This window comes from Branchiostoma belcheri, unplaced genomic scaffold, assembly GCF_001625305.1.
Source record: "Branchiostoma belcheri isolate BF01 breed outbred unplaced genomic scaffold, Haploidv18h27 scaffold1, whole genome shotgun sequence".
NCBI classification, from domain to species: domain Eukaryota; kingdom Metazoa; phylum Chordata; class Leptocardii; order Amphioxiformes; family Branchiostomatidae; genus Branchiostoma; species Branchiostoma belcheri.
In genome coordinates this window covers 1,322,979-1,340,904 of record NW_017802379.1, presented here as the reverse complement: position 1 = coordinate 1,340,904, position 17,926 = coordinate 1,322,979, and the positions used below count along the sequence as shown (strand labels likewise).

The following is a 17,926-nucleotide window of genomic DNA, read 5'->3' as shown; positions in this document are numbered from 1 at the left end:
TACGGAAAGACAAGAAGCATGATGGTGATAATAATGTAAGGGAGGCAACTCATGTCCTGGATCAACAGTTCCTGGTTGGACAGGGTTTAAGTTTTTCCATCAGCTTTTAGGAGAAATGCAACATGACCATTCTCCAAACCAACCCAGAGAAGGCTTCCTCCAATCCCTGCTGTTGAAACATTCTAAAGGCAGATTATATCTGGCACATGTAGATACCGGGAGGACAAATGTTCTTATCTGCACTTTTATTGCCTGTCTTGACTATGTTTGACATTCAGTAGCAAATATTAAACCAAAGGTTTTTTTTTAGAAAAAGTACTTTTAGGTATGTACTTAATAGAGTAAGAAGTGAAAAACGTTTCTTACATAAATGTAGCAAAGTATAAAAACAAAATTTTATAAAACAATTATGGCAAATGCCTTTGGTATGCAAGTTCTTGAAGCTTTGATTTCATAAACTTGTTAGTGCATGCAATATGTACAATGTATTTACGAAAGGGATAGGATGATATGGTATGATCATTGTGCATTAAGGGTTACTGCTGGGTAACTCATTGTAGCAGATGCAATTTTTGTACTGACAAGTCATTTATGACACTGTCAATAAAGTTGTTTTTTTTAATCATGTATTCATAATTCTTGTAATAGATAACAATAGCAAACATTTTCTAGAGAAGCCACATGTTTTACTCTGGACAAATACATAAGCATTCTATTATAGACATAAATAACTAACTTGGATCAAGGACAGTTGATTGCAAAGGTAGAGAACTGATTTCAGACAACTCAATAAAAGTACATGCAACTATGCACATAGTCAAAGAGATAGAAATATTCCACATACAGTTCTGTCGCAAAGTCAGAGAGAGTCTAGCACATGCGTTGTTCCTGCTTGGCAGTATCAAAGAATTGTTGAAGGCACTCAATTTGTGTCACAACATTAGAGACTTTCTATAGAAGCAGTACTGAGGTGGTGGATTGCACAGCTGCGACCAGAACTACTTGAAAGGGTTGTAACATCTAATAACATAATTCTGCCAGGTCATTTATAATAGTTATATCCACCACATTGAAAAATAGCATCTAAAGAGATCTTCAATGCGACACCCCCAGTGTAATGCACTCCTGCATATCTAAATATCAGCTGCAATAATATTTCAAAGTGGACATATGTCACCTGGTAGATATATGAGGTTTAGTCAACACACATTATCTGTAATTTCCGTTTTCAATGAAGAACTATAGCTTTCCACTACTCGCAGTCACCTGAATCATGGAAGAAAAAGACTTCTAAGGACTTCTTTATACAAAATGACAGTACAGGCCTCAGTTACCTTTACATTGTAACTGCACATATGGCAGTTCTCAATAGAGTCTGTACAAGTTTGAAACACAGAAATACACCAGTTACATATTATTCTACTGTGACAGACATGGATATACAGGACTATGCTATGTTTCCATATTATTGAGAGGTATGTGGATATGTGTGAGTATTGTACATAGTTCTGAAAAGGGTGGGCCATTTTCAACGAAGTGTGGCTTTCAATTAGGAGGCAGTTTGGATAGTTAGTGTCAGGTGTGGGCTGCATTTAAGTTCCTATCAAAACTGTACAGTATCAGTCTTCATGATACTTTCCTGTTGTTTACATCCACCTCATCTAGTTAAGAGTCTGGTCTACCTGTGTTTTCTGTAGATGACAGGAAGTTCTTAACGTTAAAAACTTTACACTAATTAAAGCATTTGTATCCATCTAGCTTTTATGTACAACTCTACATATTAAGACACTATCTAACAATTCTAATAGACACATACCTTTCCTACCGCAACAATATACTCTATACTCTTCATTTCTTTACAAAACATAGTCTACCTATTCAACTCAGTCCATTTAACTGGACTTGCATATAACAAATGCTTTTAAATTTGTGCCCATAGGATTTGTAAGAAACTACAATGTGATGTTATGTACACCATGTACAGTATAGACAAATAAAAAGAGAAAACAACATGTAAAGCTAACTACCTTTTTAAAACCATCCTATCTACAACTGTGTAGGCTGACAGTTTGGTTCAGACTCAGATTATCTTATAAAGCGATAGATGCCATATTTAACTACTTAATGTCATGTAACTATCAACTCATTATAGAAGAACTCTGCCACTTCAAATACACATGTTTCAAAAAGCGAGAAGAATCTCTGCGGACTGGGTAGGATAGATAGAATAATAGGTATTAGATAACAGTCTTGATAGTATTGTTGTAGAATGTACATTTGTAGTACCTATTAGATACAGATACATATATACATATATCTTTGTAATGCATTTAGCCCTATGGGCAAGAACATGCAATAAAGATCATTGTCATTGTCATATAATTTTACACATAGATGTATACATGTAGATGTAGCAGTAATTGCAGCAGAAGTCAGTGGGAAAAATGTGGAGCCTATCTTATCCAAAGGTTGGCTCTCCTTTCCATCTTTGTTACACTATACTCACACAGTGCATCATTGTCTTTCAGCAATTTTTTCTGGTCAATGTATCCATGTATGGGCACATGAGATACAGATACATATTGTACTGTCCACAATTATTTGTACTTACATAAAGCAACATGACAAGTTCATTCACTATGCATTTAATCAGTGCTACAGTACCAGCCATACATTAGTGGCTACTCCCTAAGAAACACATACTAGTTGCACATAATGCATAGTGAGTGAAGAGTCACATGCAGAGTCGCAGTGTCTGCATAGCCTATGGTATGCATAGCCAGGGCCTGACGCATGCATAGTCAATGCCTGATGAATACAATTGTACATAGTCCATGTGTACATTTTTTAGTACTGAGGCAGCTAGAACATTTTAGTACATTACAGTAACTGAAGGTTTAAATTTGAACATTGCCTTCAAATATCAATAATATGTACCACAGTTCTTATAAAAAAACATTCGCAGTGTCATAAATACATGTATTGCCAAGAAGCTTTCCACACTGACTTTTTTAAAGGTGGTCCCTGTATCTATTCAGTGCTATTGGAATGTAATTCTATAATCTTAACAATCACCATTTATCTAGTACATGTATCCATACAAAGTTAGAACTACATGTACATGGTGAATTTGATATAATATAAGTACAATTCTGATGGTTGAATGACTATAGCCTGACCACTCTATGGATCAAATTTGCTGATTTGGGGCAGTTTACAGTGTAGCATGTAGAGAGGAATTTTGAGAGACTATCCTACAGGAAGTCAGAAAAGGCTAGGGTATACAGGCTGCACTGCAGCTTCAAGTATATACTGGTAAGTTCTACATAGACAGACAGGGCACTTGAGTGAGGAGTTTTACATGACTTCCATCTCTACAATCATAATCATTCCCACAATACCAAGATAGCCAAATAGCTACATGTATTTCAACACTTAGTCTTAATCTGTCTGAAATCTGGGTACAAATTCCACAGGTTGGTATGATGTTTCCCCTCTTCAGTAAGCCACAGGTCTGTTGAGCCTGCCTCCCAGCCTGGGGGGTGCAGAGGGAGGGGAGGCCAGGCCCTTACGCAGGGGGGTCTTTGGTCTCTGCAGGGAGGGGATCCCAGTCTTCCCCTCGTGCTGGATGTCATGCAGTAGAAAATAGAAGAGAAAGAGACAGGTTTAGTGTGGTGTGATGTAAATCCAAACTTTTCATCCCAAAAGTGTAACTCTGACACTGGAATTTAAGGAATCTAAGCTATTTTTTCTCTTTTTCGAGATAAAGGTAAATCACTTTCCTGTGACATCTAGAACATAGAAGCCAGCACCACGGTGTACTAACAACATAACATGTATAAGGGGGTCTGAAATCACTTTTCTGTAATTTCTGCTTGTGGCTGAAAATTATTGCAAGGTTAGCTTTAGAATTAAACATTATAGTCTCATCACATTGTTTACCAACTGATCTCTCCTGACCCTTTAGGTGAGCCTATATACCGGAGGTAGAATTGCTGCTTGCTTCAACATTTTTGTGAGATTGATCTTGGAATTGAACGTTTAATCACATAGTTTACCAATTGAGCTCTCCTGCCACTTTGAGTTAACCTACCGGAGGTAGAATTGATGCTTGCTTCCTGCTGACAGGCCCATGCCTGTTACCATGGTAACCTGGCTGGGGCACGCCCAGGTGACCGTTGTCCTCATTGTCCTCCTCCTGAGGACCGTCTCTGTGAGAATGGTGGTCGTCCCTGTGCAGCTGTTCTCCATACATTCCTGATACATACAAAAGAAAACTTTTGCATAACTAGGGGATAAAAGTTTATAAGCTATGAGATTTAATGTAGATCTATGCATATATGGTATACTGAAAGCATAATCCAGAGGCAAGCAGCACTGTTACTTCAGAAGAAGGTTGAGGGTTGAAATTCTGGTTTGCTCGTTTTTCACGTCCTATGAAATAAAAGGCCAGATCAGACCTTTCAGATAGCATATGAAGCTAACGAACATCAAATGAACATCAAATGAACAACATCCCCACACACATTCATGCTCACAGAGTTATAACATGACTGGTGTGTGCCATGTACCTTTGCTGTGTTTAGGTGGGGGAGGGCTGCTACCGAACGCTGCCCGGGGGGAGGGGGGAGGAACAGGGGCACTGGGCCGCTCGATCTCCCAGGCTGGCATCTCATGGCCATGGTCTTCTGGTCCTCTTCCTGTGAAAAACATCATTATATATAGATATGTACATTGTCATGTGATTGGTATGGTTTTGTTATAATCATAATGTCTACTGTAGTCTTTGTTGATCTCTGTACTGCCAGTGATACTAGATAAAAAGTTATTTCCATTTCTCTTAACCTCCCATCCTGTGACTTTCTACATTAGTCCTTACTTTGCTGAACTGTTCAGACTGAATCAAAACTATAGTTTTTCAGTAATATGAGACTAAATCAAGCTGTACATTTCCATCTCTCTTAATCACACTGAAGTAGGGAGAGGGTAAAAGATGTGCCCACCTTCCCCTATGGTGTGACTGGCTGGTCTGTTAGGCCTGAGAGGTGCGGGGACAGACTCCTTCTCAGCCTTGCTGCCTTTCTTCTTCTTCTTCTTCTGTTTCTCCACCGGCTGGAGTGGTCCCAGGGGGGCCAGCTGGGCGGGAGGGGGATTTCGTCTCTGCTGGGGTTCGGGGGGTTGGAGGTGGTGGGCTGGGGAGGTTGGAGGGGGTGGGGGACAGGCAGGGGGCCGGTGGGGACCTGGAGAGGGGGGTACTCCTGTGGGTACATCTCCTGAGGTGGGTAGCTGTCATAGTATTGCATCATCTGGAAAAGAATAATCAAACAAATTCAAGATCTACTGGTATCGCATGTAATTTGTTATGGTGAAAAATGCCTAAGAAGATAACCCATACTGATAAATTCTGTGGTCTATGCACCATGTCGGCATGTGTGGCTTAGTTTGGTGTTTGGTTTGATACAACCCTTGAAAACTATAGATTCTTAAATATGCAAATACAACCTCAAAGGAGACGTTCTGTCAAAGTATTTTTTACATTACAGGTTTCGTGCAGGCGCAGTACATTCTATTGACGGGATGGTCTATGCAAGCCATCCAAAGCAATACTCCTATACCCAGAAGTACTGAGCTGGTCCCACCTGTTGATTGTTAGGTGGGGGTGCCTGGCCCCGCGCTGGGGGATGAGGTACGTGGTTCACATGTTGTTGCTGCTGAATACCTGGTCCTCGGGGAGACTGAAAAAATAAGTAACATCCTTATTATTATAGCACGGATTCTAAAGAAATGAACGGTACATGTACCAGTCAAGATATGACTCAATTTTAAATTTAAAAACCCCGAAATGTCCATATTTTGGCACTAACAGTTGAAGAAAGCCATTGCCTTCCTAGCTGTTACAGTTTTACAGAGTTCAAAGTTTAAAATTACTTGAATGATAAACTAACCCTACTATGTTGACATTGTGGCTCCTATGGTAGCATTTATACTATCACAGGATGCCTGGTATGTTGTTTTCTGATTTCCTACAAACTTGAGAACCAACACATCAGGTTCTTACTTGCACAGGCCTGCCCTGCCCTTCCTCCGTATCTGGCCCCTCCCCATCGATGTCTGACACGCTCATCCCCACACTCAGACTCTGGTCACTGTTCACGTCACTGTTACTCCTGGACCGATCAGCAACTGAAAAGCAAATCAAACAATATGGTAAGTAAAAGGTAAAGAAGAAATCTCTTAACAGTAGTGGCTTGGCTGCTTTTTTGTGACTGGAAGTCTTAAAACTGTTCCTTTTAACTTGATTTATGTTAGAACGCTGGGTGCATTTTGTGAAAGGCATCAGAAATTTAGGATCTGTAATAAGACTTATGCAATATAGATACTTTTTAATATTACATGGATACTTAAGATAAGACATATGAGAAAGCATATCCTGTTACTTAATATGAAAACAAGATTTTCTCTTGTACATTCAGTACAGATTTGGACAAGAATTCCAAGCAGACTTGTACATTTTGTACCTTTGTTGTTTTGACCGACATCCATTCTGTCCATAGATTGCACCAGCTCCCCCTGTCCACTCAGCTGGGACTGCAGCTGTTCTCCCTGCCTGCTCTCCTGATCATCCTCTTCCATTGGTTCTGAAAAAAATAGTCATCAATTTCATTTCACAAGGTTTTACAAAACCATCAATACAAACAACCAACCAACCAACCAACCAACCAAACAAACAAACATACAAAAACATTGGGGATTGCTGTAACAACCATTCAAGAGATTTGCAGAACACTTTTTATGTGTCCAAGTTAGACGTAATTCTTTAGTCATTATAATTAGGGTTTCTACTTGCATATTATGTGAATTTGATATATAAGTTAATATTAGCCACTCCTCTATGGAGTATTATCCCTTCCAAAATTACGTCCATTACTATGTTCCCAATTCTCCTGACTTAGAGATGTGGGACATCAAGCTTCTAGGCGCCTAACCAGTAGAAGGCCATGATATAGTCATGCTCAGTGTCCATCCTACCTATTGCACTGTGGTTTTGCTGTTTGTGAGGTTCGTTCTTCTGTCTCTTGGACGCCCTGCTGGGGGGTGTTGGAGGGGGGTGCGGTGGGTGTGTCTGACCCTGGGGGGTGTTCCTGCTGTGATGGGAGGGGGGGAGGTGTCCGGACTCCTGCAGCTGCTGTCTCTGGTGCGCCTCCAGGACCAGCATGCAGTAGTGCAGCTGTCGGTTCTCCGCGTAATCCCACGCTGTGGCGCCGTGACAGTCTGTCGCCTGGAGGTTGGCTGGAAAACAGGGTTGAAATGCTTTTCTTAAGCAACATTTGCTAAATACTGCTGCTGTGACAGGAGCTTTCTTACAGGACATAATGACCTACATGCCAACATATGTGTATCATACTACGTCCAGTAACAGAGCTATTGAATGCAATGAGTTCAATACACCAGCAATTGTAAGACACAACCTGAAACCAGCAGTTCCACTTACATGTATTAGAGTTCTGTATCAAACATGCTCATTATATTTGATTTTGAATTTTATTTCCCGATGAACCAATATAATTGCACGGATGAAGCAGTATAATTTTTTTTTTGTTTTTAATTCCAGGAAATCATGACATGAAAAGGCAAAAATCCACACCTCCGTTCTCCAGGAAGAAGTTGACGACCTCTCCATGGCCACAGATGGTGGCGAGATGTAAACACGTCCTCTTCTCATCATCTCTGTCATCCAGACAGTCCTGTCCCAACTCAGACAGCATCAACTTACAGGCTGGCATGGCACCTGCACAGGGGAGAGGTCAGGGTCAAGGGATAAGGAACATTTCATCCTAATTTTAGCTAGAGCCATATGTAAATTGGCTAACACACAACTTACATTAGAAAAATAAGCTCCAAACTCACAAGCTTGTCCTCAAGGAGTTATACTCCAAGCAAATCCAAGCCCCGACGGCAGGACAGACTGCTATGGGACCGGTGAGGTGAGGTGAGGAAATCCATAAGATTAAAGAAATGTGCCCTAACTCCTTGACAGTTACTTACCCTGTTCAGCTGCCACGAGGAAGGCTGATTTGCCCTCGTTGTCGACTATAGCTGCCATGTTGTGGTTCTTCAGTAAGGTCTGCGGAGACAGTTCATAATGTAGAAAAATGGTTACTGGTTAATGATGTATTGTCCATACATGTACTTCCTCAATTCTAAGTAGTGCTGGTAAAACTTGTCTAATGCAGTTAATGTTACCGGCACCAGTGAAGGCATGCAGAGAAAAAGTACCTGAGACCACAGAGTTTTACAACTGGGTTCTTACATGTAGAACTTGCAGTGGTTCTGTCTTCCTGACTGCCCAGTGGGTCCACGTCCTCCCCGCCATGTCCCGCTCTATCCCATCATCCTCCTCTGTGTCAAAGGTCGGGGCAGACTGGATCATGTCCAGGTGGTGGATCATGTCTGCCCGACACGCCCACATGCAGGGGCTCATGCCGTCACGGTCACGCAGCGTGGGGTTCGCTTTCCCTTCTATCAGTAACTGTAGGACAGGGAGATGAAGGAAAGGATGTTTTAGTTCCTCGCGTTGACAGTAGATACATTTACACAAATGTACAATGCATTCTGAGCAGAAGTCAGAGACACAGAAATAACTGGTGCCAAAAAAACTTTAGTATTTCACAAAGGACGGGGTTAGCTTCCCTTCAATCACCAGCTATGACAATTGGAGATAAAGAAAATGATTTTTAAGCCTGAATGCATCATGTGCACTATTTGAAGTTCTGATGTTGTAACTGTACTAAGTTTAAACATGCCACTCCTTGCTTTACTATTCTTGACTGTTTGCTCACGCTTTTCAGAACAAATGTGCTGAATGCTGTGTATCATCATGACTTACCTGCAGACACCCGTTGCTCCCCCCAGCAGCTGCCCAGTGAACTGCAGCACGGCCCTGGATGTCCTGCAGGTCACAGTTGGCTCCCTGCTGCACCAGCTGCTCCACCGCAGGGGCGTGGCCCAGGTTTGCTGCCATGGCAACTGCTGTCATACCATCTGGGAGTACAAATCAACAAATATTTATTTAAGTCATCGTTGCAAGACACAACATACAGTAGCATGGTGCACCTATATTCTTGATCAGGTGACCAATTTCTTTATGTGGAATTCTTTATTATTCTTTATCATTGACCAATTTCTTTATGTGCAACGGTATATTTCAATTGTTAATGTGTTGTCTGGACATTTCAAAAGTATGTTAAACTTAAAGAGTAACTTTATGTTCATGTACAATGTACTTGGTATAATATTTTTTAGCCAGGCCTCTACCGATGTGATCTGTCGGTGGCAGATTCTAGACTGAAGTCTGATAGTTTATGTTATCTCAAGTTGTATGGTGATTTTATAGTTACTGTACAAGATTGCCTGTTTACTCAGTAGTTACTAATGATTGTACAGTTGCCATTACCATGTGCCTGTACATCCAGGTCTGCTTTATTCTCCAGCAGCAGGCTGAGACAGTCTGGCTGGTTATGACACACGGCGTACATCAGGGGGGTCCTGCCCAGGCTGTCTGTCTGACGCAGGCACTTCTTATCTGTGGAAAAATAAGCACACAGTTCATCAGGAGGGATGGAAGAAATACTTGTATTAAGCCTACAGTTGGCAATTTTAATAACCATTTACTAATAATCCATAATCAGACACTGTCAGAATTTAGGAGAGATATAAAACATATTGACAAAGGAATCATAACAGTAAACATAATATTATTACTATAGTCATTCTATAGTCATTCTATGTATAACTTATAATGTTTGCGCTATAATTTACAACCTTAACATACTATACTACATATGCATGTGCATCTGACACCTGAAAACAGAAAAATTCTTTGCACTTGTAATATCCAGTATAACTTTTCCACTAGAGCTAGGCGAGTGAAATGTCAAAGTGACCAGTTTATTAAAACTATATAAAAGCAAACAACCATATGTATTGAGGGCATTAAAGGCTTTTTTTTTTGTCAGGTAACATACAAAAAAGCAGCACGTCAGATAATGTGCATTTAGCTTATCAGGTATCCCAATTTTCCATTAATGGACCCTTCCAAGAACTGGCCTAAGGTTGTTGCTCTAATACAGGATGCGTGCCAAGCAGCTAAAGCATGAAGACAGCATGTTAAATAATAGATGTGCTATTTCTCCTCACACATACCTGGCAACAGTAATCCCTCACATAAACCTGTCCAAACAACCCAGGCTTTCATAGATCACACCAAGATCTACAAAAGCCTTTCATAGATCTGCTTATGTCAGCATCTTAAATTCACTTAAAAATCTGTCTTTATGTCTAAAATGTGTTTTTAGTAAAAATATGCTGGACAGGTTGCTTGAAAGGAAGTGACAAACATTTTCTCCATATTATAACTATAAAATATATCCATGTCTGTGTACTGTGTATAAGTTTATGAGTGCAGTGTGTCTAACTTTCATGAAAAGAAATATTTTTCATCTTAGAACTTTGAATTTCACCCTGGACTATTTCTGATTACTATATATACAAGAAATGTATTTTTTGCTTTTGTCATAAAGTTCATTACTTAACTCTTTAAAGTTCAAACCATAATAGTTCACAACAATGTATGGTATCTAGAAGTTACTAATAGCTTAGTGTGCATCTTCAATTCTGCAAATAACTATGTTTAACTTAAAAATGAGAAAATTACAGCATATTATATCAAATTATCTCCTCATATCTAGACATATTCAGTCTACTGAAACTCTTATCTTAAATTTCCTTTGAGAAACTCGGTAATAATCTTGAGCTGCATTAACCTTTGGTATTAAGACCAACTTTCCAACCCATTAGACAAGATTGATGATAAAAACAGCTAAGAAACAACAAAACCAAGGGCAAGACTTTGACCCTGTAGCCTAGCAACCCTGACTGTTTATGTCTCTGGTGGGTGTGTTGGCACAGAGCATGTTTGGATGTGTGTGTTATTAGCCCACGCCCTGCTGCCTACAGAAGTCGCCGCCACTCACACAAAAGGACTGTTTGGTCTAACAACGGCATTTGGTTAGGGCCCAATGAACCGTTGAGAAACCTTCAAAGGAGCTCTGAGCTCTGTGATGTTGTTTGACGCACAGTACTAGTATTAGTAGAACTTGTGGAGCTTAAAGTAAGAAACTTCTGCCATAAAAATTTTGGACTGTTAAGTCTTCATCTGAGTTGAAATTATTTCTCACATTGCATGTAGTGACTACATCGTGTACTTTCTGACAAGTTGGCAACCCTACAATGTGCTGAAAACACTAACTCAACGTACTACATTGTTGGGTTACCATGAAGTGCCCTGCCTGGTGCATGATTTTTTAGTACTTTGAAGTGGAGATCAAACATGATTGTTTGCTTTCTATGGCTTGTGGGTGTAATATGGGAACCTATGTGTCAAGTGCAGGACAAAACATTGACTTATGCCTAGTATGACATTTGTTGACCATTAAGTTCAAATTAGAGTCATAACTATATAATGCTTGGACATTTATCACTACATCATGTACATTGTAACATAATAGTACTGTATGTTGCATTTCACTTCAGAAGGGCTCCAACTACTCCTACTGTGAAATCACTAGTCTTAAAGGTTAAGACAAGATTCATTTCAGCTAACAAAGACTGATACTAGTACCAACATAGATCTCAATGAGACAATGTAATTGTGTCTGACTGTCTTGATTAACAGGACTCAAAATACCACTTGCAACCACATGCAGGTCTTGAGTAGAACTGGATTTGTGTAGCTGTCTTTTTAATAAATTGAATTAAGGAATCCAAGCCCTGACTTCTAAACTGTACTGACTAGATCTCTTGTTGAATCACATTTAGTAAATACTGGTTGTACTAATCTCCTATACATATCTTACCTTTCTCTATGAGCTGTGCAACAAGCTCCTTGTCCCCTTCCTTCACTGCCTGAAGAACCAGCGGAATCCCGGAGTCTTTCCTCCCGTCAATTGGAAGGCTCCCGTTCAGAGGCACGCTGTGTTCTATATTCTGCCACCTCCAGCTGAAATGGTCCAGAAAGTCGTGAGCGGGGGCGGCGGGACTGATGCCTCCGTGGGGCATGGACGCGGCGAGGTTGACCTGTCCGCCATCTTTCCTGCGGAGCCTCAGCAGGCGGTAGTAACGCTGCATGTGCACCAGAACCAGGTTCAGGCTGTCCCGCACCTCTGCACATTCAGGGTCCTCACTGATCTTCAGGAGCAGCTCTTGTATGAAGGACACTGCCTTCTGAAAATCTGAAGAACAGAAAATTATAATCTCAGTAGTATCATCATTTTCTTTATTGTTGATTAAGGTGACAAGCCTACAAGATGCAAGTATGACCTAAATTTGTGACAATATTCCAATGATTTGGCCACTGTAGAAATTATCATCTATTTCACTTAAAAGAGCTTCTATTCTACTTTCAATTTCGTTTTTTTTCTTCTCATTTTTCATCTTTTGAAACCTTTGCTGTTTGTAAATGTTAAAAAATATATTATCCTTTATTTTGTGCATGTTCAGTCTGTTGCATGCCTATGGAATAAAAAGTGTATTTTTAAGTTCCATTGACTCAAGTTTGAGCGAAATTTTGAGTTCCTTCTGTGACAGTCTCTCTTGCAAGGCCGAAGAGTGTGAAGACCCTTAAAACACACCTGGCCCTTCAACATTCTCAGCTTCGAGACCTTTTTCACCCCTCCTTTGCTACATCTACAGGCTATTGTGCTTCAAATTCTTGGTTAATCACTCAATGAATCTTGTTCTAAGTAGGTACAGAGAGTCTTTAAGATACAGTTTTACAGAGAAAAACACAACATCTACTTCTTTGTATTGAGAACAAATGAAGCCCTCTTACATGTACACTCAAGTGTCCCCACGCTAAAATGAAACGCAAATCACATTGATGCAATTATTGATCCTGCACACAACAAACAGTGGTGATCTTTACTAATTACCCCTGAACTAATTTGCCAACCCATAAAACAATTTGAGTAAACAGAGGTTTGTTAAAGCAATGAATAATTCACACTTGTCACACCTAATAAATTAAGTAAAGATTTTGCCTACAACTACAAGTCATTAACTTCTCAGATCAAGAACTAGTACTAGCAAGGTACTAGTAATTAAAGCCGATACAAACAAGCACTATTTGGTGTAGCAATATTTTCTTTATTTTGACACGCCATTGTCTTGCATAATGGACAACAGCAGACGGCTATGCTTAGAAAAACAAGTGCTGACCTAAATAAATATGAAGACGACAAAAGATGAAAATTATGTTAGTTATAGTCCCTCGAGATCATGGGGGTTCTGCACTTCTGGTTTGGCGAGTTTTCTGCTAAATTTTATAGACTAAAACTTTTGATCCCAGAAATGCTCCATCGGTCAGTCCACAACAAGACGAACCTTCCTTATTGTCTTAACACCTTTCTGTCGAATATTTAAGGGCTCGGAAATTTTAAGACTTCTTCCGGGAACCATTTTATTATCTCAATTGCCTTGCTTGAGGCTTGACATGTCCCTACTGCACGTCCTTATTCATGAGACAGAAGAGTGTCACACTGATATCTGTGTTCAGAATCTTACAATCAGTTTTAAACCTTACCGATCACGTTTTTAAGCGATGTAAACAGTCGTGACAGATGCCAGTGAGATGGTAGTTTATTTCCGTCAACACCGTTACGCAGGACGCGCCCCCACCAAAACATGGCGGGCCTCGCGAATCACCCGCGTTTCTTACCTTTCTTCTTCAGTGTCATCGCCTCCGGTGCGTGAATTCGGCCGCTTCTTGGTTCAGAACAATATTATGGACACAATCGAGTCGTCCGCATACTTGGAAAACGATGAAAAGGGCGAGTAAAACGGTGCCAAAGTTGTTGATTTCGCCCAGATGTCATGTCTCTGTCCAGAACCCAGTGTACTACCCGACATGCATCGCGCGGGCCGTCGGCAGGTGAGACACCGCATCAAAGCGCAACCAAGACTTGGAGCAACATTTTCCACTTTCCCTTGTTTTCATACTAAAGTTTTGCAAGATCAAGAGCACAAACAGTTACATAAAATAATTGTTATTTAAAACACAATTGTACGTCGTATTCTACGATTGTATAATGGTTTTATTGCTTTACTTTCCTTTTCAGCACTACTCTCTCTCTCTCTCTCCCATAGCTTAGTCAGCCGTCGGGGCAGCATGATGTTTGGCCAAGTTCTTCCACTGCTGGCGGTCCTCCGCCAGTCTGGCCATCTGGTTGGCTGTTAGACCAGTCCACTCTTTTAAGTCTGTAATCCATGACCGACGGGGACGTCCCCGCGGCCGTGCGCCTTCCACCTTACCCTGGAGTACTGTATGTGACAGTGTGCCTTTGGCCCTAGACACATGTCCGAACCACTGTAACTTTTTCTTCTTAACTGTGGTCAGGAAGCTGTCGAGTGGGCCTTGCAAGGTGTGGATGCGTTCCATGACCTCTTTGTTTGTAGTGTGTGATGTCCAGTGAACCCGTAGCAGTCTGCGATAACAGTTCATCTCAAACGCATTGATTCTCTTCACTATAGCTGCATTTAGAGTCCATGTCTCCGCACCATACAAGAAAATAGATAGCACAAGACAACGTAGTAGTCGTATCTTTGTTGGCATGGAGATGCTATGACTGCACCAGATGTGTTTTAGTTTCGACAGTGCCTGGGTTGACTTGGCAATCCTGACTTTCACCTCTTTGTCTGAGCTGCAGTCTTCTGTCTGGACAGAGCCGAGGTATGTAAACTCACTGACCTGCTCCAGTTCTGTGCCTCTGACTATGACTTGGCCATTTGTATCAGACGGACCGGATACAAGGCAGTTGGTTTTCTCCAGACTAATCTCCATACCGTACCTCCTGCTTGTGGAGTCCAAGCTGTTGATCTGGGATTGCTGATCCACTCTTGACCCATCCAGCAAATCCACATCATCCGCAAACTGGAGGTGGGTTATGGTGCGTCCTGCCAGTTTGATGGGTGCTACTTTTGGTGCTAAGGCTTCTCTCATTATGTTCTCTAAGAACTACACTATATGGCAATACGTATTTGTTTGGATGGTATCTTAAGGGGCTTTGCGATTGACAGTTGGGCCTAGTATGTTTGTTTGCACACCTGTCCTACGCTTAAGCCGAGTTTTTCATGACTCTTTGGTTAGCAGATTTTACCTTCTGGGCATGACAGTGAGTTAAACAACTGCAATTGTCAATGTATCTCAGTATACAACATTTATTGCAATGATCACTGTGTTTATTGCTGATGTAAATGATAAAGTTTTCTTAATAGATTTATAATAACGTTTAATCAGTCGTCTTGAAAGTGTCTTCTGTCATCTGGCTGTAATCTGTAGCATCTGTATGGAGTGGTTGCTGGGCAGATCTGACCCGCCTAGCGACGGGCTGTCGGCTCCAAATAAGGCAAGTGGGAAGTGCACACATGTCAGTTTCCACCTCTTCAGGAGGGCCTCAATCGACCAATCAGAGCTGGGGAAATAAAACAAAATAAGTTATGCCCAAATGCAAGGTAACACATAGAATGTAAGACAGTACATGTCTACATGTACTTGCTGTTCCTATGTACCTTATTGAGGTATCTGACTAATGATTTTTAAGGCTTGTCAATAGATATATTCAGTATAACCAGCCTTAGACTTTAGAGAATGTAACAGTTCATTCACCTTCTTTCCTGGTAAGTTGTCCAGAACTTGGCTTGTGGGTTCTTCTGTAGGAAGTAGTACACTGTGGCCAGCACATCCTCAAAATCTGCAGCAAAGAATAAAGAAAAATCTGACTTTCTAATTATAATCTAATGACACTTCAATATTTGTTTTGTTTGAGCCTTTGCTTATTCATGAAATACTCAAATCCACTTTTCATTCAGATCAATCACGAGGGAAGAAGTCAGGATCAGACAAAATGCAACAAGATACAGGTTCAGTTACAGTGATCAGTTACAGTTGACTAGTATCATGTCAACTTATGACAGGTAGCTTATTGACTAACTCTAATTATGAACATTACCTTTTGGATCATAGAAACAGTCAGACCCCAGGATCACATCCACAGGTGGCAGGGTCAACATAGCTGGTGACACTTGACCCCAGGTCACACCAAGCACCTTGACCTCTGACATGTTGTTGACCTCACAGCTCCTTCTGCAGTTTTCTAGGCAGCGAGGCAGGTGGCAGCTGTCCGTCAGGGTAACAGTAGCCCCACATTTGGCCGCTAGGATTCCGGGAAGGCTGGTGCCAGCACCAAGCTTTTAAAACACAACAAAAGAAAAAAAACCTCTGAATTTGGCAATGCACAGTTGCTTCACATCCATTATTAAAGGGTGACAAAAGATTTGACTTTTGGAAGACAGAGGGGCACAATCTGTTGCATGATGGCTAGAGACTTGTAGGGCAGCATTCCGTGATGCTTGTAAGCCAAAGGAAATGAAAACAAAGTGAAAGAAGTTTGTTCTCACCTCCAGAACATGTTTGCCCGCCACCTGTGAACGGTTGTGCCAGACGAACTGTGCCAGCACGGCAGCACAGGGCCAGGTGTACATACCATAGCTGGGGTCTAGCACCTGGAATGTTAAAAGTTAAAATCCAGGTTTTCAGAATAGGCTGTTTCCTTGCATGCTTTCTTTGGCTATAAATAAGGTGGTTTCTTTAATCTCCTTTCTACATACAACCTCCTTGCTATGAAGGATTAAATTCATACTTGTTGCTTAAAACTAGGAGGGCCTGCAAGGGGGGTAGTGATTACGAATTACGCAAAATTTTCGCCGCCTATTACGAATTACATTAAAGTCTCAGAGCTGATTACGACTTTACGATTTGCGACTAATGTCCAATTACGAATTACGTTGATTTTTGCGGAGGCTGCCTACGAATTACGAAGTCTAAAACGGCCTGATTACGCCTTACGAAAAAGGGCTTGCAGGCCCTCAACTAGTTCTAATAAACTCCGGGATACAAATCCAAATGTTTGCAGACTAAGTACATGTAGTTTCAATAGTATCCCCCATATCAGCCCCATGACAGTCAAATGTATTTTCGTATATTGTGATGGAAGTTGGTACTAAAGATGCTTCAGGTTTCTGGCGGCGTCACAACGCACCTAGCAACGAAGTACAGCACTGCAGTACAACAATTCCATTCACACACGTGCTCGAAACTAGCCTTGTAAAGATTTGTATTTTCCTGCAACGTCAATGTTATAACGTAAAAGTGACAACCATACACAGAAAAGCAACGGGTATGTGGAAATATAATGAACTTTATTGCTCAACAATAGTACATATAACTTGTTAATTTGTACAACTTGGTACAAGAGATAAACGTTACAATTACTTACATGATGTAAACATGTTTAGTATAATTAGGTACAACTGCTCACTGTACCCTTCATGTGTATAGTCTAGCGTAATGTAGAATGTACATGTAGAGTCGAAATATTCTCTAGCCAGTAGCTATTTATAATACTCTGTCAGATACAATGTCCGTTGACCATATACATAGCATTATGTTAGACATATACCAACTAGTAATCTTATTATTTGCCATACATTGTACCCGTGACAATCGTTGTGCAATAAACCTTGACTTGACTTGACTTGTAAATTCTGGAGCGCCACCCTCCCCCACTCACACATAATTCACCAGCGCATACTGACTGATATGAGCACAATAAAGGGATGTACCTCTGGCGTTTTTACTTCCACGGGTTCTCCATCATCCTTTCCTTCAAACCTGAACGTTTTAAAACTGCACTGCATGCTATACGAGGGCAGAAACTACGCTATAGTTGTAGGTGATCCGCACGTACATGTAGGAACATTTGGCGGCCATCTTGACAGCACACTTTGCGTCATTTCCGCTAGATGGCGCACG

General features: G+C 40.9%; 2 protein-coding genes across 2 annotated transcripts; both read right to left on the bottom strand.

Annotated features, from left to right (window-relative positions):
* Window positions 1-4,577: 4,577 nt before the first annotated feature.
* On the bottom strand, window positions 4,578-13,999 carry LOC109463324 (ankyrin repeat domain-containing protein 35-like). The gene is made up of 13 exons (XM_019760098.1): window positions 13,775-13,999; window positions 11,916-12,290; window positions 9,455-9,583; window positions 8,888-9,042; window positions 8,312-8,530; window positions 8,047-8,125; window positions 7,646-7,789; window positions 7,030-7,290; window positions 6,519-6,638; window positions 6,059-6,183; window positions 5,640-5,735; window positions 5,004-5,306; window positions 4,578-4,700 (listed from the first exon to the last, which is right to left on the bottom strand). The coding sequence occupies exons 1-12, from the start codon at window positions 13,791-13,793 to the stop codon at window positions 5,010-5,012; spliced, it is 2,019 nt and encodes a 672-aa protein (XP_019615657.1). The 5' UTR covers window positions 13,794-13,999; the 3' UTR covers window positions 4,578-4,700; window positions 5,004-5,009.
* Window positions 14,000-15,307: 1,308 nt separating this feature from the next.
* Window positions 15,308-17,871, bottom strand: LOC109463588 (methyltransferase-like protein 23). Its single transcript, XM_019760448.1, has 5 exons — window positions 17,737-17,871; window positions 16,513-16,617; window positions 16,065-16,302; window positions 15,722-15,806; window positions 15,308-15,527 (listed from the first exon to the last, which is right to left on the bottom strand). Exons 1-5 carry the CDS (start codon window positions 17,809-17,811, stop codon window positions 15,374-15,376), a joined length of 657 nt encoding a protein of 218 aa, XP_019616007.1. The 5' UTR covers window positions 17,812-17,871; the 3' UTR covers window positions 15,308-15,373.
* Window positions 17,872-17,926: the final 55 nt, after the last annotated feature.